Raw genomic sequence first — 26,194 nt, 5'->3', positions numbered from 1 at the left:
AGGGAGCTCAGGGCTGGGGCAGGGGGTTGGGGTGCGGGAGGGGGCGAGGACTCTGGTTGGCACCGACCTCAGACGGCTCCCAGGAAGTGGCCGGCAGGTCCCTCTGGCTCCTAGGCGGAGTCGCGGCTAGATGGCTCCATGAGCTGCACCCACCCACAAGCACCTTCGCCGCACTTCCCATTGGCCGCAGTTCCCAGGGTCAGAGCGACACACGGGGTCAGTGGGGGGAGGGGGGTCTAGGAGACGTGTCCAGCCGGAGTTCGGGGCCGGGAACGGCAGATCCCTGAGAGCAGGAGGGTGAAACCTCCCCTGGGGATGGGCCCTGCTGCAGGGGGCTCAGTCTGTAGAGAGACCCCCCAGCCCCCGCAGCCCCTGGGGTGTCCCTGGCTGTGTCCCTGTCCCCTCACCCCTCCCCGGACACTCTGCATCCCCACAGCCACTGGGCTGGGCCCGTGTTACCTTTCCGCCCCCTCCTCCGTCTCCAGAAGTAAATGGCTAACACAGCCACCATGACTAGCAGCAGTGCGATGCAGACCCCAGTGATGGCCTTCGAAGGAGCCGCGCCTGCACCTGCTGATGAAGGAGCGGGGAAGTCAGAGCCCTGCTCGGGGCAGCTCCCTGTGAACCGTGCTGCTCCCCCAGGAGCCCCAAGGCCAGGCCCCCAGCCAGGGGACATGGGAGACCCCAGGGGTTTCTGGGCTGTGTGTGACGGCAGAGTGCGGATGAACATACCCAGACTGAGCGTCTCTGCTGGGCCCCAGCACCCATGAGAACAGGACAGACGGGTGCCCAGTGGCTGGGTCATTGGTTGCAGGGGCCGAAGGAGACAGGCCATGGCCCAGCTCCCGACACCGCAACTCAGTGCAGGAGGGACATTGTGCTGGGACCAGACGGCCTCACTCCACTGGCCTCTAACCTGCCGAGACCCCAGTTCGGAGGTTAGTGGGGCAGCCGACAGGATCCCCCCCAGCTCTCACACCCGCCGGACTGGGGCCGGGACAGGCTCTGAGACCCAGGGTGGGACAGGGAAATCTCTCCTCATGGGCAGAGCGACAGGAAAATGGGGAACCCAGTGCCCCACTGGCTTAGTATCCCCCCAGCCCAGACTCACATGTGACATCCAGGGGGAACTCCTCCCGCAGGGGCTGAGCCAGGGCCGAGTGGCTGACGCGGCAGGAGAAGATGCTGCCGGAGTCGCTCGCGGTGGGGGTGAAGGTGTAGGTCAGGGTGAGGTTAAAGGTCCCGTCCGGGTTCCTCTGGGGGGAAGAGCGGGAGGCGTCAGTCAGAACCCGCCCGTCTCTCAGCCACGTGACGGTGACGTCCCCGGGGTAGAATCCCCACACGTGGCAGGGGAAGGAGGTCGCTGCGTCTGTTCCGGCCGATCGCCGGGGGATGGAGAGTCTGGGAGCAGCTGGAACGAGATGCCCAGAGTTACATGGAAGAAGCTCCACGAATCCAGCGTCGCGGCCGAGATTTCACTCTCCCGGGAAGCAGGAACGTCACCGTTTAACAAACTCACCTGTCACCTGCAGCTCCAGGTGCTGCTCAGATCGGTCGGGCGTGTAGATGAGGGTGCTGGTGTATCTGTCCTCGTCCTCCACCCTCACATTCCTCAGCCCCAGGGAGCAGTTCCCCCTGCTCAGCTCCTCCGGGAAAAGCTTCACCCCGGGCTGCTGAGTCGGCTGTTCTCTGAGGTACTCAGCCACCTTCTCACCTCCCCGGGCCCAGGCCAGGTAGAATTTAGACAGACTGATGGGTTCGCCCACAGCGAAGCTACACGGCAGCAGCACGTCCGAGCCCAGCACGGCCCTCACCGGAGAGGGCCCCACGGACACGATCAGCTGGGACTCTGGGGGAGAAACACACAGTGAGCTGGGCCCAGTCAAACAATGTGTGTTTTGCTGAACACGTCCACGTGCGAGATGGTCCAGCGGGGACCCAGGGGTCCTGACCTCACCTGCAGGCTGGGGGACGTGTCCTGGAAAGCAGTGACGCTACCAGGAGCTTGGGTCAGAGCGGAAAAGCAACTCACCACCGGCTCCCAGAGCACGAAGGGCTCCTGTGCCCCTGGGAGGTATAAACGGGACCAGCGAGTGGGACGTTCCAGGTGTGATTTACCTCTGTACCTGGTGAGACCAGCACTGGGATCCAGCACCCAACTCTGGTGTCCCCACTTTAGAAAGGACGTGTGTCAAGGCTGCTTCCCCACTCTGAACTTTAGGGTACAAATGTGGGGGCCTGCATGAAAACTTCTAAGCTTAACTACCAGCTTAGATCTGGTCCGCTGCCACCATTCCCAAGTGGATTCCCTTCCCTGGGAAGCCTTGAGAAACTCTTCATCAATTCCCTGGTGAATACAGATCCAAACCCCTTGGATCTAAAAACAAGGAAAAATCAATCAGGTTCTTAAAAAGAAGGCTTTTAATTAAAGAAAAAGGTAAAAATCATCTCTGTAAAATCAGTATGGAAAATAACTTTACAGGGTAATCAAACTTAAAGAGCTCAGAGGACCCCCCTCTAGCCTCAGGTTCAAAGTACAGCAAACAGAGATAAACACTCTAGTAAAAGGTACATTTACAAGTTGAGAAAACAAAGTAAAACTAACACGCCTTGCCTGGGTATTTACTTACAAGTCTGAAATAGGAGAGACTAGTTTAGAAAGATGTGGAGAACCTGGATTGATGTCTGGTCCCTCTCAGTCCCAAGAGCAAACAACTCCCAAACAAAGAGCACAAACAAAAACCTTCCCCCCCGCCAAGATTTGAAAGTATCTTGTTCCCTTATTGATCCTTTGGTCAGATGCCAGCCAGGTTACCTGAGCTTCTTAACCCTTTACAGGGAAAAGGATTTTGGAGTCTCTGGCCAGGAGGGATTTTATAGTACTGTACACAGGACAGCTGTTACCTTTCCCTTTATAGTTATGACAACATGTAAAAGTTGGAGCAGGTGCAGAAAATGGACAGATAAATTCTCGGCAGTCTGGTGATGGGGCCAGACAGTGAGGGCCTGGCAGTGCTCAGTCAGTTCATCAAACAGCAGGCTGAGGGGGACTTGTTCGTAGTGTATAATTTTGTGCCTGGAGAGAAAATCCCTGGGTGCTGAGGGTCCCGTTCACCTAGCAGAGGAAGCTGAACACAACCCAGTGGCCGGGAGCTGGCGCCAGCCACATTCACATTGTGCCTCATTTCCAAAGTGAGCAGCCAGGCTGCCTGCCCACTGGCACCAACCCCCCAGGCAGAAGAGGGGACGGTGTTACTATCTCTGGATGGCTCCAGCCCAGCCGGGAGGCTTTTCAGGAAGGGGCGTTAGCCAGGCAAAGTCACTGGGCCCAGTGCAGGGGTGGCCGGATGAGATTCTCTAGCCGGTGCCCCGCCGGACGTCAGACAAGAGGATCTGGCCCCCTCTGGCCATAAGCCCTGTATCTAGGAAGCGGAGCAGGGGATGGGACCCTGGCTGGGCAATGCGTGGGCCAGTGAAATGAGCCCCGGGCTGCTCCGGAGACAAGGGGATTGTGACGTTATTGATATAATCTGGGACCATACAGAACATTGTTGCAACCATGGTCCTGTAGTGGCATCAAATCTTGTATAAAGGGGGTCAAATGGGGTGTCTAAGACAAGGTTATGGTTTGCTGGTTATGATTATGCTGTCTATATGTGTGTATCAGTTTTGTAGTTGAAGTTATGAATATTGGCTCTATACTGTCTGTATTTCAAACTTATGCTATGCTTCTGGGAAACATCACAAACAAGTTGGTGTCAGCTCTGTCTAGCCTGCTTGATGGCCCATTAAGGACCATCAGCTACACAACTGACCCATGGAGAGAAGGCAAATACGCCTTGTAACTCAGCAAAGTATGCAGGGACTGGCCCATGTGACTCCAGACTCCATTTTGCTGTAATTTTCCACAGTAAGGACAAAGAGGTGTTCTTACACCTGGAAAAGACTATAAAAGGCTGATGCCTCATCTCCATCTTGTCTTCAATCCTGCTTCATACCTCTGGAGGGACTTTGCTACAAACTGAAGCTCTACACAAAGGACTGAATGATCCATCCCAGCTGGGGATGTTCCAGAAACTTGATTTGAACCTGCAGTTTATTCCATCGCTGCTACAAGCCTGAACCAAGAACTTTGCCATTACTGATGTAATTGATTCCATTTAACCAATTAACCAGCTGAGCAGCGAACAGCAGAGGCTAACAGAGGGAGTTTGCCTGGGATCTGTCCGAGAGGAGGTACGCTAAGTGCTGCATTAGGGGGGCTGTGTTGGTGAGTATCATGAGATGGTTGAGTTCAGGATCCTGACACAAGGAAGAAAGGAGAGCAGCAGAATACGGACCCTGTGTGACGAACTGGGACTGTTCTTACTGTGGTCTGTGAATGCTGACAGGGAAGTGGGGCTAGGATAGTCTGCCCAAAGGCAAATACCTGGGCGTGTAACATGAGAGCCCAGGTGACACCGTGGCCCGGGAAACTGAACAAAAACTGTGGGAGGGGTCGCTGAAGAAGAGTGCTGGAAGCTGGGTGGGGAGATGGCTCGGAGGCAGAGATGGCTCTAACCTCCCAAGGGGGGCTGGGATGCCTGGGACCCCCAGATGGACCTAACTGAGGGGGGTCCTGTTGTCTGTGCCTGCAAGACCTGTCTTGGACTGTATTCCTGTCATCCAAATAAACCTTCTGCTTTACTGGCTGGCTGAGAGTCATGGTGAATCGCAGGAAGCCGGGGGTGCAGGGCCCTGAGTTCCCCAATACTCCGTGACATCCTGGACTTCAGAAAAGCAGACTTTGACTCCCTCAGGGAACAGATGGGCAGGATCCCCTGGGAGAATAACATGAGGGGAAAGGAGTCCAGGAGAGCTGGCTGTATTTTAAAGAATCCTTATGGCGGTTGCAGGAACAAACCATCCCAATGTGTAGAAAGAATAATAAATATGGCAGGCGACCAGCTTGGCTAAACAGTGAAATCCTTGCTGACCTTAAACACAAAAAAGAAGCTTACAAGAAGTGGAAGATTGGACAAATGACCAGGGAGGAGTATAATAATATTGCTCAGGCATGCAGGAGAGAAATCAGGAAGGCCAAGGCACAATTGGAGTTGCAGCTAGCAAGAGATGTGAAGAGTAACAAGAAGGGTTTCTTCAGGTATGTTAGCAACAAGAAGGTGGTCAAGGAAAGTGTGGGCCCCTTACTGAATGAGGGAGGCAACCTAGTGACCGAGGATGTGGAAAAAGCTAATGTACTCAATGCTTTTTTTGCCTCTCTCTTCACGAACAAGGTCAGCTACCAGATTGCTGCACTGGGCAGCACAATATGGGGAGAAGGTGGCCAGCCCTCTGTGGAGAAAGAAGTGGTTCGGGACTATTTAGAAAAACTGGATGTGCACAAGTCCATGGGGCCGGATGCGCTGCATCCGAGGGTGGTAAAGGAGTTGGCGGGTGAGATTGCAGAGCCATTAGCCATTATTTTTGAAAACTCATGGCGATCGGGGGAGGTCCCAGATGACTGGAAAAAGGCTAATGTAGTGCCCATCTTTAAAAAAAGGGAAGAAGGAGGATCCGGGGAACTACAGGCCAGTCAGCCTCACCTCAGTCCCTGGAAAAATCATGGAGCAGGTCCTCAAGGAATCAATTCTGAAGGACTTAGAGAGGAAAGTGATCAGGAACAGTCAGCATGGATTCACCAAGGGCAAGTCATGCCTGACTAACCTAATTGCCTTCTATGATGAGATAACTGGCTCTGTGGATGAGGGGAAAGCAGTGGATGTGTTATTCCTTGACTTTAGCAAATCTTTTGATACGGTCTCCCACAGTATTCTTGCCGCCAAGTTAAAGAAGTATGGGCTGGATGAATGGACTGTAAGGTGGTGTGACGAACTGGGACTGTTCTTACTGTGGTGTGTGAATGCTGACAGGGGAGTGTGGCTAGGACAGTCTGCATTGGGGGATGGGAGTCTGCCCGAAGGCGAATACCTGAGCGTGTAACATGAGAACCCAGGAAGGGGTTGGAGGCCAGGTGACACCTTGGCCCGGGAAACTGAACAAAGGCTGTGGGAGGGGTTGCTGAAGGCAGAGTGTTGGAAGCGGGCTGGAGAGATGGCTGGGAGGCAGAGATGGCTCTGACCCCCCCAAAGGGGGGGGGGCTGGGATGCCCTGGGACCCCAAGCTGGACCTAACTGAGGGGGGCCCTGTTGTCTGTGCCTGCAAGACCTGTCTTGGACTGTATTCCTGTCATCCAAATAAACCTTCTGCTTTACTGGCTGGCTGAGAGTCATGGTGAATCGCAGGAAGCCGGGGGTGCAGGGCCCTGAGTTCCCCAATACTCCGTGACAACTGGTGGCAGCGGCGGGATCTACTGCACCCCGTGGACGGCGCTTCCTGCAGTAAGTGACTGGGGAGCAGTAAAACGAAGGGGGATTGACGGGGACCAGGCCGGCTGAAGAGTGAGAGAGAGACGGCTATTACCCCTGGGAGTGTGTGATCAGCGAGAGGGACTTTTGCGGTAACAGGGTCCCCCGGGGGGATCGCAGCAAGTGGTCCCAGGGGCGGAGGAGTCTGCAGCTCGACCCTGGCAGAGAGGCGGTGACCTCGAGAAGGGCTGGCACACTAGGGGTCCCCCTGGGAACTGTGGGGAGCTGTGAGCACACAGGCCGGTGAGTGGCCAGCAGGAAGATGTATGCCAAGCGGCTTAAGAGCGACCTGGTGGAGCTGTGCAAGCAGAGGCGGCTGCGCATTGGGAGGCTCACCAAAGAACAGCTCATTGCCCAGCTGGAGGCGGAAGATCGCGCGAATGAACTGATCCCTGTGTCTCAGGGAAGCAGCCTGGCAAATGCAGCGCAGGCCCCAGAGTCTGTCCCAGCTGGGAGTGGTCAGCCGGCTGCTGAGGGCTTCCCGAGACCCCTCCTTCCTATGCCTAGGGGAAGGGTGGGGAGGAGCCCAGCAAATACCGAAGGCGCCGTGACCCCCCCGGCCAGCAGGGGATCCCCCCAGCGAAGCCCGCCGGCCAGCAGAGGATCCTCCCGGCGACGTTCGGCATCCGTGGAGCGGAATTGGCTGGAATGGGAGAAAGAGCTAAAACTGAGAGAGCTGGAGGATCGTGAACAACAGAGACAGCATGAACGGGAGGAGAAAGAGAGACAGCGTCAGCATGAACTGGAACTGGCGAGACTGAGGGGCAGCGAACCCCTGGCTGCGGTGAGTGAGGGGGGACCCAGGACTGCACGGAGCTTTGATAAGTGCATCCTGGCCCCACGCAAGGAGGGGGAGGACATGGATGACTTCCTGGAGGCCTTTGAGACAGCCTGCGAGCTGCACCGGGTTGATCCCGCGGACAGACTCCGGGTCCTTACCCCCTTACTGGACCCCAAAGCCGTGGCATTGTACCGCCAACTGGAAGAGGCAGAGAAAGGGGACTACGAACTATTCAAAAAGGCCCTGCTACGTGAGTTTGGGCTGACTCCTGAGATGTACCGGGAAAGGTTCCGGAGTCAGGATAAAACCCTTGAGATCTCATATCTGCAACTAGCCATCCGCATGGAAGGATACGCCAGCAAGTGGGCTGATGGGGCCCAGACGAAGGAGGACCTGGTCAAACTGCTGGTACTGGAGCAACTGTATGAGCGGTGCCCATCCAACCTGAGGCTGTGGTTGGTGGACAGAAAGCCAGAGAACCCGCGACATGCAGGCCGGCTGGCCGATGAGTTTGTAAAGAGCCGGTCAGGAGATAAAAGGGAGGAGTCCCAAAGGAACAGTCCCACCACAACGCAGAGAGAGAGTCACCATGGGACCTCCCCGTGGGAAAATACAGAAAAACCCCATCAAAGGGGAACATCCGGCGTCAGGACCATCCGACCCACTCAAGGGGACCCATGGGACATGGGCTGCTACCACTGTGGCCAAAAAGGCCACATACGGGCCCAGTGCCCCAGGCTCAGGGACAGACTGAGCAGACCGAACCCACAGAGGGTTGACTGGGTAGAGACCCAGCTGGGTGAGAGGCAGCATTCCTAGGGAAGGGGGGCTGGCAGAGTACCACCTGCTAAGGAGGGAGGAGAGCTCCAGGCCAGCCCCTCTAGGGGGCTGGATGCTCCAGACTCAGGGTTTTGGTTTATACGGTAGGTGCGGGGCTGTCCCTCCGGAGAGAGTACCTTGTTCCCCTGGAGGTGGATGGGAGGAAGGTCAATGGATACTGGGATACGGGCGCAGAGGTGACGCTGGCCCGGCCCGAGGTGGTGGCCCCAGATCAGGTGGTGCCCAACACCTACCTGACCCTGACAGGGGTGGGCGGAACACCAGTCAAAGTGCCCGTGGCAAGGGTACACCTGAAGTGGGGGGCCAAGGAGGGCCCCAAGGATGTGGGGGTACACCCGTATTTGCCCACTGAGGTATTGATGGGGGGGGACCTGGAGAACTGGCCAAGCAACCCCCAAAGGGCACTGGTTGTGACCCGCAGTCAGAGCCGGCGAGGGGCACTGCGCCCTGGCCTTGGGGGGGGTGCCTTGCCTGAGGCGCAGGACCCGAACCTGGCGTACCCAGCAGAGGCTGCTACGGAGCTTTTACTGGCCTGGGGTCTTTGTTACTGTCCGACAGTACTGCGGATCCTGTGACCCCTGTCAGAGGGGGAGGAAGGCCTGGGACAAGGGGAAAACAGCTTTAGGACCCTTGCCCAGCATAAAGGATCCTTTCCGGAGGGTGGCCAAGGGTAAAAGGGCGGCTCTAAACCAAGAGAGCCCAAAGCACAGACCTCCAGACTGGAGCGCTGGGAGAAGACCACAGCCCAGTTGGAACCCCAGAGGTATGGGGGTGAGGAAAGGGCACGGGCCGCATAAACCTTCCCACATGCGAACTGCGAGTGCCATCAAGCACCCCCGACCTAAGGGGGGGCGTGAAACTGGAGGGGCCTGGTGTAATTCTCACCAAGGAATGGGAGGGATGCGGGGGCATCCTTGGGAACGGGGGTAGGTTCGAACTTCCCCGGGTCACTGGCTAAAGTGACCCTGCTCAGTTCGGTCTCGAAGGGGGGAGAGATGTGACAAACTGGGTCTGTTCTTACTGTGGTGTGTGAATGCTGACAGGGGAGTGTGGCTAGGATAGTCTGCATTGGGGGATGGGAGTCTGCCCGAAGGCGAATACCTGAGCGTGTAACATGAGAACCCAGGAAGGGGTTGGAGGCCAGGTGACACCTTGGCCCGGGAAACTGAACAAAGGCTGTGGGAGGGGTCGCTGAAGGCAGAGTATTGGAAGCGGGCTGGAGAGATGGCTGGGAGGCAGAGATGGCTCTGACCCCCCCAAAGGGGGGGGGGCTGGGATGCCCTGGGACCCCAAGCTGGACCTAACTGAGGGGGGCCCGGTTGTCTGTGCCTGCAAGACCTGTCTTGGACTGTATTCCTGTCATCCAAATAAACCTTCTGCTTTACTGGCTGGCTGAGAGTCATGGTGAATCGCAGGAAGCCGGGGGTGCAGGGCCCTGAGTTCCCCAATACTCCGTGACAGGTGGATAGAAAGCTGGCTAGATTGTCGGGCTCAACAGGTAGTGATCAATGGCTCCATGTCCAGTTGACAGCTGGTTTCGAGCGGAGTGCCCCAGGGGTCAGTCCTGGGGCCGATTTTGTTTAATGTCTTTATTAATGATCTGGAGGATGGTGTGGACTGCACTCTCAGCAAGTTTGCAGATGACACTAAACTGGGAGGCGTGGTAGATACACTAGAGGGTAGGGATCGGATACAGAGGGACCTAGACAAATTAGAGGATTGGGCCAAAAAAAACCTGATGAGGTTCAACAAGGACAAGTGCAGAGTCCTGCACTTAGGACGGAAGAATCCCATGCACTGCTACAGGCTAGGGACCGAATGGCTAGGTAGCAGTTCTGCAGAAAAGGACCTAGGGGTCACAGTGGACGAGAAGCTGGATATGAGTCAACAGTGTGCCCTTGTTGCCAAGAAGACTAACGGTATTTTGGGCTGTATAAGTAGGGGCATTGCCAGCAGATCAAGGAACGTGATCGTTCCCCTTTATTCGAGATTGATGAGGCCTCATCTGGAATACTGTGTCCAGTTTTGGGCCCCACACTACAAGAAGGATGTGGAAAAATTGGAAAGAGTCCAGCGGAGGGCAACAAAAATGATTAGGGGTCTGGAGCACATGACTTATGAGGAGAGGCTGAGGGAACTGGGATTGTTTAGTCTGCAGAAGAGAAGAATGAGGAGGGATTTGATAGCTGCTTTCAACTACCTGAAGGGGGGTTCCAAAGAGGATGGAGCTCGGCTGTTCTCAGTGGTGGCAGACGACAGAACAAGGAGCAATGGTCTCAAGTTGCAGTGGGGGAGGTCTAGGTTGGATATTAGGAAAAACTTTTTCACTAGGAGAGTGGTGAAGCACTGGAATGGGTTCCCTAGGGAGGTGGTGGAATCTCCTTCCTTAGAGGTATTTAAGGCCTGGCTTGACAAAGCCATGACTGGGATGATTTAGTTGGCGATTGGTCCTGCTTTGAGCAGGGGGTTGGACTAGATGACCTCCTGAGGTCCCTTCCAACCCTGATATTCTATGAGTCTATGATTCCTGGTCCCCAGGTGCTTAAAAACACGTTGGGGTGTACTATGGCTAACAGAATGCAGACAGCAATATCTGTCAAAGTGGAGGTGTCTTGGCATTTAGCCCCCAATGCCATGAGGTGGTGTGCCTCAGTTTCCCCTTCCACACTGCAGCGGGGGCCTGTTATGCTTTTGCTGCTGTGCCAAGCTTCCAGCCTGTTTACAGGTATAAGCTGAAACACAACATGCTTGTGGGACTGTCTTGTCACCATCCCCAGCATGTACAACCGTTTTTTCCATAAATCAGGTATGTCCCACATCTTTAAAGGGTTTACCACTAGTATTAACTCCTTTGTCTTGACCTGTAGATGAAGTAGCAAAAGACACAAGATTAACAGCAAATCTACGGTGAACAGGCTTTGTTCACACAATTTAGCTTGTTTAGTGTCTATTGCATTTTCCAATTTTGTGTACCCTGGTAGGCGCTCTGATGCAGATTCTTCTGCATCTTTGGAGAAGACTCTCAATTCAGGCACGTGTTTGAGGCTTTGGCCAGGAAAGGGTGCACTGCAACCAGGCCTGCCCTCGGCCCCTCCCTCTGAAATTTCTCTGGGTCGGACCCCACATGCTTGTGAAGTTTCCCTAAGGCAAAGTTTTTCTTCCTCCTGCCTTGAAGAGACCGTTTTATCTCTTACGAGTGGAGTAGGAACAACATCTTTCAGTGAAGTGCTTTGGATTGGTAAGACCCCCTCGGACACTCTACTCGCTGTTCCCAAAAGGTCAGCTGGGTGGACTCCCCCCTCCAGGAGATCTGACCCCCAGTCTTCCCTTAAAATCTGATTCACAGGAGAGGGGGCTGACATCTTAAATACAGATTTTTTACCTTCCACCTGGGAAAGAGCCTCCCTACAAAAGGTGGGTGGACTCTCCGGTCCCCCATCACCTTCTGTCTGTACTTCCCTCTCTGGGCCAGACACTCCTGTCCCTCCCAAAAGGGAAGGTGACCCTGATCCAGCTGTGGGCTCACAGTTACTAGATATAACAGATCCTTCACTGGCCAGCAAACACCCCCCACACACACACCCGCTTTCCCTCAGCTTGGGCTTGCTTCCAGCTACAGAGTCCCTGGGGTTTGTTCCCACCACAGCAGTTACCAGGACCCCAACTTCCACCTTCAGGACACACATCTCTGTGCACCCCAGGGCAGGCCCGGCCCCCTGCTGACCTGCAACTTCCTGACAGTCAGCAGCTGTTACAAGGTAGAACATTCCCCTCCCCCGGGCAGATGATCACGGGAGCGGAGCTGGCTTTGTCCAGCCCCTCCAGCGGGGACTTGCCTTGAGCCCCGGGGCTACAGGAACTGGTTACTACCATTCCTGCCTCCAAAGCTGCATTCTTTACTGCTGCAGAGGAATTTAAGAGACACCCTCCTATTCCCCCAGCAGTCCGTGTGACTTCACCCCCCCCACCCCTTGGGGCTTTTAGCACAAGATTCCTTCTTGCTATTAACCAACCCTGGGACAGATTCTGCCACATTCTATCTGTGGATAGAAAGCTGGCTAGATCGTCGGGATCAACGGGTAGTGATCAATGGCTCCATGTCTAGTGGGCAGCCGGTATCAAGTGGAGTGCCCCAAGGGTCGGTCCTGGGGCTGGTTTTGTTCCATATCTTCATTAATGATCTGGAGGATGGTGTGGACTGCACCCTCAGCAAGTTTGCAGATAACACTAAACTAGGAGGTGTGGTAGATACACTAGAGGGTAGGGATCGGATACAGAGGGACCTAGACAAATTAGAGGATTGGGCCAAAAGAAATCTGATGAGGTTCAACAAGGACAAGTGCAGAGTCCTGCACTTAGGACGGAAGAATCCCCTGCACTGCTACAGACTAGGGACCGAATGGCTAGGCAGCAGTTCTGCAGAAAAGGACCTAGGGGTGACAGTGGACGAGAAGCTGAATATGGCATTTGGGGCTGTATAAGTAGGGGCATTGCCAGCAGATCGAGGGACGTGATCATTCCCCTCTATTCGACATTGGTGAGGCCTCATCTGGAATACTGTGTCCAGTTTTGGGCCCCACACTACAAGAAGGATGTGGAAAAATTCAAGCCCAGATTAATGGTGTTAAATTGCCTACTCTGTCACCATATCTACTCTGGTGATGCCATCAGAGGACCCAACCACATCAGCCACGCCATCAGGGGCTCATTCACCTGCACATCTACCAATGTGATATATGCCATCATGTGCCAGCAATGCCCCTCTGCCATGTACATTGGCCAAACCGGACAGTCTCTACGCAAAAGAATAAATGGACACAAATCGGACATCAGGAATGGTAGCATACACAAGCCAGTAAGTGAACACTTCAATCTCCCTCGTCATTCTATTACAGATTTAAAAGTCACTATTCTTGAACAACCCTCCCCCCCAAAAAAACAACCCCCCCCAACTTCAGAAACAGACTTCAAAGAGAAACAGCAGAACTAAAATTCATTTGCAAATTTAACACCATTAATCTGGGCTTGAATAGGGACTGGGAGTGGCTGGCTCATTACAGCAGCAGCTTTTCCTCTCCTGGAATTGACACCTCCTCATCTATTACTGGGAGTGGACTACATCCACCCTGATTGAATTGGCCCTAGGGTTACCATCCGTCCGTATTTCCCCGGACAGGTCCGGCTTTTGCGTCTCTAAATAGCCGTCCGGGAGGAATTGGTAACAAGGTTAAAATGTCCGGGGAGGTTTTCTCCCTCACCTCCCTCCCTCCCTTCCATGCAGAGTGTGGCTGCTGATTGGGCGGCTAGGCCGATTGACCCGCTCCCATTGGCCTCCAGCAGCCAGAGCCCTCCCCTGCTCCCCCCTCCCTCTCTCTGTAGTCCTGTGTCCCCGGCCTCCACCTGCCACCCCCCCCGCGCATCCCCCCCTCCATGGGTCCCCCCTCCCTGTCTGCCTCTCCCTTGTCTGCGTGTACTGCCAGAGCCAGCAGCAACTGCTGTCTGCTGCCCCCGGGTCCTAGTGCCCCCATCCACTAATGGGAAGACAGGCTGCCCTTACCCTGCCCTTCCACCCTAGCCCTGAGCCTCTCCAACACCCCAAACCCCCCAGCCCCAGCCCTCATCCCCACACACCCTAATCCTCTGCTCCATCCCTGAGCCCCCTCCTGCATCATGAACCCGTCATCCCCAGACCCACAGCCCTCACCCCTGCATCCCCTCCTATCCCCAAACTCCCTCCCAATCCCCCTCCCCCGTCCCACACACACACCCTGCCCTCAAACTTCCTCCCAAAGCCTGCACCCCCTCCCTTTGCACCACCTCTCACCCCCAAACTCCATCCCAGAGCCTGCACCCCTCACCCCCTCCTGCACACCCACCCCCTGCCCCAGCCTGGAGCCTGCACCCAGCACCCAAACTCTATCCCAGAACCTGCACCCCTCCTGCACCCTAATCCCCAGCCCAGGACCTGCACCCCAGACCTCCTCCCCCCACCAACCCCCTTCCCAGAGCCTTAGGCAGGTGGGGTGGTGGGTTCTGGGCACCACCAAAATTTCTACGACCCTGCCACCCATGCGAGTGGATAAGGGTCAGGGCAGTCAGGGGACAGGTAGGGTCCTGGGGGAGGCAGTTAGGGTAGGCGGTTCTCAGCAGGGGGCAGTCAGGGGACAAGAAGCAGGGGGGGTTGGGGTTCTGAGGGGAGCAGTCAGGGGTTGGGAAGTGGGAGGGAGTGGATGGGGCGGGGCGGGGCTAGGGCGGGGCTTCCCCCCCCCCCCCAGTGTCCTCTTTTTTGTTTGTGGAAATATGGTAACCCTAGAATTGGCCCTGTCAACACTGGTTCTCCACTTGCGAAGTAACTCCCTGCTCTCCATGTGTCAGTATATAATGTCTGCATCTGTAACTTTCACTCTATGCATCCGAAGAAGTGAGGTTTTTACCCACGAAAGCTTATGCCCAAATAAATCTGTTAGTCTTTAAGGTGCCACCAGACTCCTTGTTGTCTGTATGGAAAGAGGCCACAGCCTGGCTCTGAGAAGCAGCAGCTTCATGTGTTACCTGGTGCTGTTCCCACTCAGCAAGTGACACTTATTCCTCAAGTGCTCAGTGGACTTACAATGATAGCACCTCTTGGGCTCCTCTGCTTGTACAGGAGATCTGGGATGAGCAGCAGGGGAATGGGGAGATGAACGCCCAGCCTCCTTTTTCCCAGGGGTAAAACGGTGATTCTGCTTTCCACCCCCACCCTGTACCCCTCTGCCACTGGTTTACGTTTAATTGTAGCTTGTGATTGCTCATAAGAGTCTGCAAATCCAGCTAATTCCCCCACTGCATCCACCTTTTTGTCGCACAAATACAGCTTACATCATCACTGCACATATTCAATAATTGTTCCTGAGTAACCAAATCACACATTCCTTCCAAGCTTGTAATGCCTTTTCCCCTCACCCACTTATCTAACAAGTCTCTCATTTCATTTACATAAGCCACATTACTCAATCCAGATCCCTTCTTCAGACTTCTGAATTTAACCCTGTAGGTTTCAGGTGTAATCTGAAACTGTTTCAAAACAAGTTCCTTAAATTTACCATAGTTTGAAGCATCGTCAATGCTTATTGACTATGTCCAGAGCCAGGCCAGTCAATTTTGCTACCAATGGGGTCATCTTTTGATCTTCAGGGGTAGCATGGAGGGTGCACAGTCTCTCAAAGGTGATCAAGGTCGCTGGCTTCATCATACTGTGGACATAGTCACTTCCATTTGTGGATTTTTGGGGAAGTGGAGCCAGCATGGGGAGGGTTTTGCCTCTTCCCCTCCATTACAGTCAGTTCATGCTTCTGAGCCTCAATCTGGGCCTGTATTTCTCGGTCTCTTAACTCCAGGCTCTTTTGTCCCTGGCTGCCTCTGCTCCAATAGCCCTTCTGTGCGCAGTTGCCTCTGCTTCTTTGAGCTTCAATTGAAACTCCTGGTCCTTTGCCTTCTCTTCTGCTTCCACCTGCTTCTCTAGTTTAGTAGCTGCCTCACTGGAGGTCATTTTCCTGCTTTCTTGTGCTGGGCCACACCCCTCTGCAGTTCATTGAAACTGAGATGCACTCAGCGCAGGGGCTTCTTAATTAACAGAGACTTTCCCAGCGCCCAGTGTTCAGCCTTTCTGGGCAGTTTGCAACCTGTGCAGTTCTAGCTTCTTCTGATCTTCACTCTTACTTATTTTGCTTCCTTTTCTGTCCCTACTTCCCTTGCCCGAAATAAGCAAACAGAAAATAACAAACCAGTAACCACTTTGTCTGTTCTCCAGCCATCACACCCAAAACTCACTTAAAATCACTACCAGTATCTCAAAGCAATCAGCTGTGCACAGATCCTGCTCACTGTGACGGGTTGGATCACAGAGACCCCCTTGGGAACTGCCACCTGATGTGCTGAGACTACCTCTGAGCCCGTTTTACCTGCCAGCTTGGGACTTCAGTGCCCTGCCTGGTTTGAGTCAGACACGCCAGCCTGCTGCAACCCAGACCCAGGTCTGAACCACGTCCCCCAAAAGCTGCAGGCTTAAGAAGTGCTCCTGTCTCCAGCACTCAGATACCCAGCTCCCAAAGGGGTCCAAACCCCAAATAAATCCATTTTACCCCATATAAAGCTTATGCAGGGTAAACTCATAAATTATTCGCCCTCTATAACTGATAGAGAGATATGCACAGCTATTTGCCCCCCCCCCCCCAAGTATTAATACATACTCTGGGTTAATTAATAAGTAAAAAGTAATTTTATTAAATACAAAAAGTAGGATTTAAGTGGTTCCAAGTAATAACAGACAGAATAAAGTGAATTACCAAGCAAAATAAAATAAAACACACAAGTCTAAGCCTAATACAGTAAGAAAGTGATTACAGATAAAATCTCACCCTCAGAGATGTTCCAGTACTTCTTTTACAGACTAGTCTCCTTCTAGTCCGGGTCCAGCAATCACTCACCCCCCGCCCTTTGGTTACTGTCCTTTGTTCCAGTTTCTTTCAGGTATCCTTTGGGGTGGAGAGGCTACCTCTTGAGCCAGCTAAAGACAAAATGGAGGGGTCTCCCAGGACTTTATATAGTTCCTCTCTTGTGGGTGGACACCCCTCCCTCCCCCATGTAGAAATCCAGCTACAAGATGGAGTTTTGGAGTCACATGGTCAAGTCACATGTCCATGCATGACTCAGTTCCTTACAAGCCAGGCCACATTCCTGGGAAAGTTCAGATGTGGATTGGCGTCTCTCAAAGTTCATTATTAGCTTATGTTTCTTGATCGGGCACTTACTGAAAATAGTCTTTTTTCAAGAAGCTGACCAACTGCTTCACTGAGGCTACTTAAAATCAAACAAGTACACGGCCAATATTCATAACTTCGAATACAAAAATTATACATGCACATAAACAGGATGAATATATCCAGTAGTTCATAACCTTTGCAGAGATATGTTACATGGCATATGTAGCATAAAACATTTTCCAGTTCTGTCATATTTACACTCATAAGCATATTTCTATTAAGCATTATGGGGTGCACCGTCACAGGGGTCCCTGTGTCTCTATGCTCCAGTCCCCCCAGCCCAGACTCACCTGTGACATCCAGAGGGAACTCCTCCTGCAGGGGCTGGGCCAGAGCCGCGTGGCTGACGTGGCAGGAGAAGATGCTGCCGGAGTCGCTTGCGCTGGGGGTGAAGGTGTAGGTCAGGGTGAGGTTAAAGGTCCCGTCTGGGTTCCTCTGGGGGGCAGAGCAGGTGGAGTGGGTCAGAACCCGTCCGTCTCTCAGCAACGTGATGGTGACGTCCCGGGGGTAGAATCCCCACACGTGGCACAGGAAAAAGCTCTCAGTATCTGTCCTGGCCAATCGCCGGGGGATGGAGATTCTCGGAGCCGCTGGAAGTTACAGAGGAGCAACAAGTTTGACTCTCACATCCTCACCAACACTGCCCCTTGCCCTTGTTTGTGAGCATTCACACAACACTGCACGGGGGGCACCACACATACACACCCCTCTCACACCCCACACCTTGCAGGGAATCCAGCAGTACAGGGACCCTGGCCCATCACACCCACCAGCCCAGCGTGTTTCTCTTAGGGGCCAGTCTCCTCACCGGCCACGCTGAGGGTCGTCTCACTCTGCAGCTCCTCCACGCCGTACCCGACGATACATTTATAGGGCCCCTGGTCAAACGGCGTCACTCTGGCCAGCGACAGCGAGGCGTTCCCGTTCCTTAGCTCCTGCTCCGAGATGCTGGCTCCGGGCTGGGGTGCTCCCTGCCCCGGTGGGTACTCCAGTATCCGGCGCCCTGAGAAATGCCACTGAACCCGCAGGGAGCTCAGGTCAATCTGCTCCCCAATGCTGAACCGGCATTTCAGCAGCGCCCCAGAGCCCAGCGGGGCCTGGGAGGACGGGGGGGTGTAGATCTGCAGCTGGGAGCCTGCTAGGAGAAAAGAGACGTCCGGCTGAGCGGGGAGAGGGGCTGATCCAGCAGCGCAGCCCGTAGCCCCTAACAGCAGAGCCCCAGCCAGGCCCTGACTGACCTCACCCTGCCCAGCAGGAGTCACCGCCCCAGGCCAGGGCAGTCCCAGCCCACAGGTGCCCAGCGCAGGGCAGGTAGTGAGGAGCTGGGCCCTGCCCCCACTTTATGGGGATGGCAAAATCCTTATAATTTTCCCTCTACCCCCTCAATACTCCCCTCTGCCTCCTGCCCCCCATTCCCTGCAATACTCCCTGTAGCCCTAAGGATTAATTTGCTGCTTTGTATAAATATATATTTTTTATAAATTTGAGTATTTAATGTAATAGACTTACCCATTTATATTAAAAATAAGTTTGGCTGTAATGTAAAAGACCTACAGACAGGGCCGGCTCTAACTTTTTTGCCGTCCCAGGCAAAAAAGAAGAGCGCCGCCCCGCCATAGCCCCCTGCCCCCCCCCAGCGCCGCGCCGGGCCGCTCAATCCCCCCCCTCCCCCACCGAGAGCCTCGCCGGGCCGCTCAACCACTCCGAGCACCGCGCCACTCAAATCCCCTCGAGTGCCGCGCCAGGCCGCTCAACCCCCCCCCAGCACCGCACCGCCAAACCCTCCCCAGCGCCGGGCCGCTCAACCTCCCACCCCCCTGAGCACCGCGCGGTGCCGGGACGCTCAACCCCCCCGAGCGCCGCGCCGCTCAACTCCCCGCACCCCTCCGAGTGCCGCATCGGGCTGCCAAAGCCCCCCGCAAGCGCCACACCACCAAAACACCCCCCGCACTGCCCAGCTGAAACAAAAACAAAAACAAAAAAAACCCTTGAGCGCCGCCCCGCCGAACAAAAAAAACAAAAACAAAAACACCGCGAGTGCCCCCTGCCACCCCAATATTGGCCACCCCTTCTAAGGTGCCACCCCAAGCATGTGCTTGGTCGGCTGGTGCCTGGAGCTGGCCCTGCCTACAGGCCAAAACCCTGTATGTTAAGCTAATGCAAAGTTAACACATTTTGGGACCCTTACCCAGAAAAGTAAAATTAGACAAAACACCCACGTAGATGTCTAAAGACCTTTGCCTGAACCAATAACAATAAAGGGTGGAAAAAGGGAATTATTGCCCACAAATCTAACAAGTACACCACAAACGCGTACATACCTGTCATCCATACGCACATACATACTAGCCTATGGGGTAAATGTACCCTAACATTTCTGTGGGGGGGGAAATAAAATTTGGGCATAAAAGGAAGGATTTCCGACTAATGCCCTATAAAAAGGCGAGGCAGCTCACCATTAGGCCGGCAATCTACCCACCTATCTGCTCCTGTCTACTCTTCATTGCCTCCACCTTCAACTACATATTGATGCTACCCATCTACGACGGCTATTAACTATTAATAGGCCATATTTTATTTCTTTTCAAACTGTAAGTTTAAAGGACCTTAATTTCCCTTATGTTTTATTTTAGTTAAGACATACAAAGTTAAGTAAAAAAAGTAAACAGCTCTGCATTTAACTTCCTCTACCAGAGGTGTAAAAACAAACATTGCCATAGGCCTGGTACCACATCTCCCAACACCAGGTTATCAAAACAGGGTGTAAGTATTAAATAAACTTTACAGCTTATAATCTTTTATATATATAAACTGTAATACTTGTAACTCTGTAATTCTGTTTTACCAGTTGCTTACTATTTCATTAATTTTAATAAAAGGTCTTTGACTATATCTGTCTCAGTGTAAGCTTCCTGTCATGCCCCCGAAGTTCCTTTTATAAACTCTGTGAAGCCTAATTCAGGACAAACTTTATCTTCTAATCAAACAAATTGGCGAGCCAAAATCCATACTAATTAATACCCATAATAATAATTATTAAAATTATTAATTAAAATTAATAAAATAAAATAAAATTAAATGAATAAATTAAATCAACACTACTAACACACCCCAAATCAGGCTATAAGGTATATCATGTTTTAGGGAAGTTGAATTTGTTGTTGAGGTTTTACATTCTCCCCCCTTAGAATTTTTATCTAAGGGCCACATCCTTTTTTAACCACTAGAGGGCAATGAAGTTACTTTTATTAATTGATATTTAAAAGTAACATTCTTTCCTTTAATTTTTTTAACCTGTTGAATTGGGTTGTTGATAAGTTTCGGGTTGAGTAAAATAGTTCGTTTCTTTTTTGTTGGTATGTTCTGTTGCTTGTGCTTAGGCAATTGAGCACGATTGGGTCGTCTGGTTTGCTGGGGTTGCAATAGTTTAGTTTTAGACTTAGGATTTTGGCTTAGTTTTACCCTTAGAGCAACAATAAGGTGTAATAAGTTAGAAATATTAATGTTAATTTTATGGTTGCAATTTGCTGGGCTCCAGTTGTTGCGATTTTGTTTGATGCTGTTTACTTAAGTTCTGAGGAGGAAGTTGCTCCTGCAACCTGGACGATCGATAGAGCTTTAACTGGTTAGCATGGTAAATTTTGTTTTTATTATGCTTTCCTTCTGTTATTTTAATTTTATATACTGCTGAACTGAGTTTATTAATGATTTGGAAAGGTTCGATCCATTGGTTACACAACCTATGTTTTGGTGACTTATATGATAACAACATTACTTGATTTTCTACCTTTTAAGTATTTTTTTTCTGGTTTTTGTTAAAGTAAGCCTTTGCCTTACGTTTGGATTTTTCCAATTTGGCAGCTACCTGCAAGTGGATTTGATTTAAATGTTTTTGCAGATTTTGCAGGTAGGTATCCATTTTTATTTCCTTTAATTGAGTGCCACTGGTGTGCCAAATTAAATGTTTTGGTAATCGCATTGTTCGGCCTGTCATTACTTTAAAAGGTGTTTTATTAGTAGATGCAGCCGGTGTTGCCCTCAATGCCATTAAAATTAAGGGCATGAGGGTGTCCCAGTTACATTCATTGGCAGCAACCAGTTCCTTAGCATCACTTTTATAGTTTGATTGGTTTGTTTCACTATCCCAGACGACTGAGGACTGTATGGAATGTGTAGTTTTTGCAGGACTCCCATTTATTTAAAAAGAACAGGAGTACTTGTGGCACCTTAGAGACTAACAAATTTATTAGAGCATAAGCTTTCGTGGACTACAGCCCACTTCTTCGGATGCATACAGAATGGAACATATATTGAGGAGATCTATATACACACATACAGAGAGCATAAACAGGTGGGAGTTGTCTTACCAACTCTGAGAGGCCAATTAAGTAAGAGAAAAAAAACTTTTGAAGTGATAATCAAGCTAACCCAGTACAGACAGTTTGATAAGAAGTGTGAGAATACTTACAAGGGGAGATAGATTCAATGTTTGTAGGTTTCAGAGTAACAGCCATGTTAGTCTGTATCCGCAAAAAGAAGAACAGGAGTACTTGTGGCACCTTAGAGACTAACAAATTTATTAGAGCATAAGCTTTCGTGGACTACATGGCTCAGCCATTCCCAGTCCTTATTCAATCCTTTGTTGATTGTGTCTACTTTGCATATCAATTCCAGCTCAGCAGTCTCTCGTTGGAGTCTGTTTTTGAAGTTTTTCTGTTGTAATATAGCCACCCGCAGGTCTGTCACTGAATGACCAGACAGGTTAAAGTGTTCTCCCACTGGTTTTTGAGTATTATGATTCCTGATGTCAGATTTGTGTCCATTAATTCTTTTGCGTAGAGACTGTCCAGCTATCTTCGAGACACCACTGACTTCCTGAGGAAACTACAATCCATCGGTGATCTTCCAGAAAACACCATCCTGGCCACTATGGACGTAGAAGCCCTCTACACCAATATTCCACACAAAGATGGACTACAAGCTATCAGGAAAAGTATCCCTGATAATGTCACAGCTAACCTGGTGGCTGAACTTTGTGATTTTGTCCTCACCCACAACTATTTCACATTTGGGGACAATATATACCTTCAAGTCAGCGGCACTGCTATGGGTACCCGCATGGCCCCACAATATGCCAACATTTTTATGGCTGACTTAGAACAACGCTTCCTTAGCTCTCGTCCCCTAACGCCCCTACTCTACTTGCGCTACATTGATGACATCTTCATCATCTGGACCCATGGAAAAGAAGCCCTTGAGGAATTTCACCATGATTTCAATAATTTCCATCCCACCATCAACCTCAGCCTAGATCAATCCACACAAGCGGTCCATTTCCTGGACACTACTGTGCTAATAAGCGATGGTCACATAAATACCACCCTATACCGGAAACCTACTGACCGCTACACTTACCTACATGCCTCCAGCTTCCATCCAGGACACACCACACGATCCATTGTCTACAGCCAAGCTCTAAGATATAACCGCATTTGCTCCAATCCCTCGGATAGAGACAAGCACCTACAAGATCTCTATCAAGCATTCTTAAAACTACAATACCCACCTGCTGAAGTGAAAAAACAGATTGACAGAGCCAGACGAGTACCCAGAAGTCACCTCCTACAAGACAGGGCCAACAAAGAAAATAACAGAACACCACTAGTTGTCACCTTCAGCCCCCAACTAAAACCTCTCCAGCGCATCATCAGAGATCTACAACCTACCCTGAAAGATGATCCTTTACTCTCACAGATCTTGGGAGACAGACCTGTCCTTGCTTACAGACAACCCCCCAACCTAAAGCAAATACTCACCAGCAACCACACATCACTGAACAAAACCACTAACCCAGGAACCTATCCTTGTAACAAACCCCGATGCCAACTCTGTCCACATATCTATTCAAGTGACATCATCATAGGACCTAATCACATCAGCCACACCATCAGGGGCTCGTTCACCTGCACATCTACCAATGTGATATATGCCATCATGTGCCAGCAATGCCCCTCTGCCATGTACATTGGCCAAACCGGACAGTCTCTACGCAAAAGAATTAATGGATACAAATCTGACATCAGGAATCATAATACTCAAAAACCAGTGGGAGAACACTTTAACCTGTCTGGTCATTCAGTGACAGACCTGCGGGTGGCTATATTACAACAGAAAAACTTCAAAAACAGACTCCAACGAGAGACTGCTGAGCTGGAATTGATATGCAAAGTAGACACAATCAACAAAGGATTGAATAAGGACTGGGAATGGATGAGCCATTACAAACATTGAATCTATCTCCCCTTGTAAGTATTCTCACACTTCTTATCAAACTGTCTGTACTGGGTTAGCTTGATTATCACTTCAAAAGTTTTTTTTCTCTTACTTAATTGGCCTCTCAGAGTTGGTAAGACAACTCCCACCTGTTTATGCTCTCTGTATGTGTGTATATATATCTCCTCAATATATGTTCCATTCTGTATGCATCCGAAGAAGTGGGCTGTAGTCCACAAAAGCTTATGCTCTAATAAATTTGTTAGTCTCTAAGGTGCCACAAGGACTCCTGTTCTTTTCGCGGATACAGACTAACACGGCTGCTACTCTGAAACCATTTATTTAAGACAGTCCCTAAAGAACTGTCCCATGAAATGTGATCCCTGGTCCGATTCTACCTTTGCAGGGATTTATGTTTATTACCATGTGGTGCCTGTTTATGCGTCTGTCTAGGTGTTTGCCTAGGCATTTGCCTAGGTTTTGACTTGGGTTTGTTGAATTTATACTGCAGGTAACCTAAAATAAGGAAATTAATTTTAATTGCAATTTTTTGGATAATTACCCATTTTTTTAATTTAAAATTTTGGGGGGGAGTTGTTGCAGGGTTATTACCTTCATTTATTAACTGGGTAATAATTTGTTGGGCTTTGTCCATATTGTTAGAATTTGGATGAGGTGAGTCTTTTTAAGAGCTATTAATGATTTTAGCTGTAACCCTAGTGGGGGAATATAGGCCAGAAAGGTGGGTGTGCTTTGGATAGTTAAATTTTGATAAGCGGGGTTAGACTGGATAATGGTGATGTTTTCAAAAGTGGGAATAGGGGAAATAGCTTGATTTCCTATTATCGTGGGTTGCTTTGGGGTAAAACAGAAATTTGGCTCTGTGATAGGGACCATATTGGTACCTCTTTTGGTTGGTAACCACGCAAAATTGGTTACTTTTAGCATAGGTTACCCTTTTCATTGGTGTTTTTTACGTGGTTAGCCTTACCAGGCATGACGATGATGAATTTTGTATTTTATTTTTTTGTAGTTTACACAAAACAGTGTTTGTTTCAAACACATTATACCTACAGATACCCTGAGGCCCTTTTTCAGAACAGGCCATCTGTGGCACTTTCAGGTCTGAGTTGGAGTGTGATAGACCACCAGGGGAGGTGCGTTAATGCGTTTCCTGTAGTTGTTATCTTTGAGGTGACCTATAGAATGGCCAGCAGCCAATTGCCTGTACACATCCTTGTCTGGGTTAAACACTGGTAACGAGACCGTGAATGAGACATACAAAGACCGTGTCATCATACAATCTTTTGAAAAAGAACAACTGTTTCGGTTGGGGTGAGGTGTCACAGATCCTATTTCTTTTATAGCACCCACTGACAAATGCTGGCATGAATTTAAACAAGTGGATTTTTCCTTTTTCAGCTTTTGAAAACATTTAGGACAGTACCAACTTAACAGCTGCTTATTTTTAATTAAGTTAGGGCTCAGGGCAGACCCAGCGGCTGAGGCCGGGCAGAGCTGGGCAGTGACTGACCCACCTGTACCCAGGCCCCGTCCCTGGGACTTTACTCTGCTGGGGAGCCCCGGAGCCGTGCCCTGCCCTGCCCTGCCCCAGGACACCGGGGACTCTGTACTTACCAGCCACCCTGAGGACGAAGAGGGGGACGAGGAGAACCCCCAGTCCCACGGTCCCTGCCCTCCGTCCCCACAGAGTTGCCATCTCCGGAGCTGGCAGGGCCCCCAGTGAATTCCCTTTCACTTTCCATGGATCTCGGGGAGGGGCTGTAACAACGTGCAAAGTGCAAGGATCAGGAGTTCTGATGTCGCTGGGTGAGGCTCAGACACACCTGCCCAGCGCTGGCACGAACGTGCTCCCTGGGACAGTCCTTGCCCCCCCACACACACCGTCAGGGACTGGCTCAGAGGTGGCACCCACTTGGCCTTGCCAGGGAGCCGTTCACTGCTGCACAGACCCACGGCCAGACAGCAGTCCCCACTCCCAGCGCTCTGGGGTGAATCAGCCATGGGCTGTCCATGCCCCAGCCACTGACAGCGGGCGCCTGGACCAGGCTGGACTGCAGGGCTCTGGGTCCCCTGTGCCGGCCGCTCCCCTGAGCTGGCATTCAGCCCAGAAAGCACCCAACTAAAACCTCTCCAGCACATCGTCAAGGATCTACAACCTATCCTGAAGGACGATCCCTCACTCTCACAGACCTTGGGAGACAGGCCAGTCCTTGCTTACCGACAGCCCCCCAACCTGAAGCAAATACTCACCAGCAACCCACACAACAAAAACACTAACTCAGGAACCTATCCTTGCAACAAACCCCAGTGCCTTCTCTGTCCACATATCTATTCGAGGAACACCATCACAGGACCTAACCACATCAGCCACACCATCAGGGGCTCGTTCACCTGCACATCTACCAATGTGATCTATGCCATCATGTGCCAGCAATGCCCCTCTGCCATGTACATTGGCCAAACCGGACAGTCTCTACGCAAAAGAATTAATGGATACAAAACTGACATCAGGAATTATAACATTCAAAAACCAGTCGGAGAACACTTCAACCTCCTTGGTCACTCAATAACAGACTTAAAAGTGGACATTCTTCAACAAAAAAAACTTCAAAAACAGACTTCAACGAGAAAATGCAGAACTGGAATTAATTTGAAAACTCAATACCATCAAATTAGGCCTGAATAAAGACTGGGAGTGGTTGGGTCACTACAAAAAGTAATTTTCCCTCTGTTGATACTCACCCCTTCTTTTCAACTGTTGGGAATAGGTTCGAACTTCCCCGGGTCACTGGCAAAAGTGACCCTGCTCAGTTCGGTCTAGAAGGGGGGAGATGTGACGAACTGGGACTGTTCTTACTGTGGTCTGTGAGTGCTGACAGGGGAGTGTGGCTGGGATAGTCTGCATTGCGGGATGGGAGTCTGCCCGAAGGCGAATACCTGAGCGTGTAACATGAGAACCCAGGAAGGGGTTGGAGGCCAGGTGACACCTTGGCCCGGGAAACTGAACAAAGGCTGTGGGAGGGGTCGCTGAAGGCAGAGTTTTGGAAGCTGGGTGGTGAGATACCTGG

The 26,194-nt window shown here is 51.3% G+C and overlaps 1 protein-coding gene across 1 annotated transcript; it reads right to left on the bottom strand.

Annotated features, from left to right (window-relative positions):
- Positions 1-1,085: 1,085 nt before the first annotated feature.
- Positions 1,086-24,822, bottom strand: LOC128835474 (natural cytotoxicity triggering receptor 3 ligand 1-like). The gene is made up of 5 exons (XM_054024984.1): positions 24,741-24,822; positions 17,638-17,967; positions 17,120-17,419; positions 1,520-1,849; positions 1,086-1,411 (listed from the first exon to the last, which is right to left on the bottom strand). Exons 1-5 carry the CDS (start codon positions 24,820-24,822, stop codon positions 1,086-1,088), a joined length of 1,368 nt encoding a protein of 455 aa, XP_053880959.1.
- Positions 24,823-26,194: the final 1,372 nt, after the last annotated feature.

The sequence above is a fragment of the Malaclemys terrapin genome, chromosome 4, assembly GCF_027887155.1.
Source record: "Malaclemys terrapin pileata isolate rMalTer1 chromosome 4, rMalTer1.hap1, whole genome shotgun sequence".
Taxonomy (NCBI): Eukaryota; Metazoa; Chordata; order Testudines; family Emydidae; genus Malaclemys; species Malaclemys terrapin.
The sequence above is the reverse complement of the archived record's forward strand: the minus strand, read 5'-3'. Positions and strand labels throughout refer to the sequence as shown.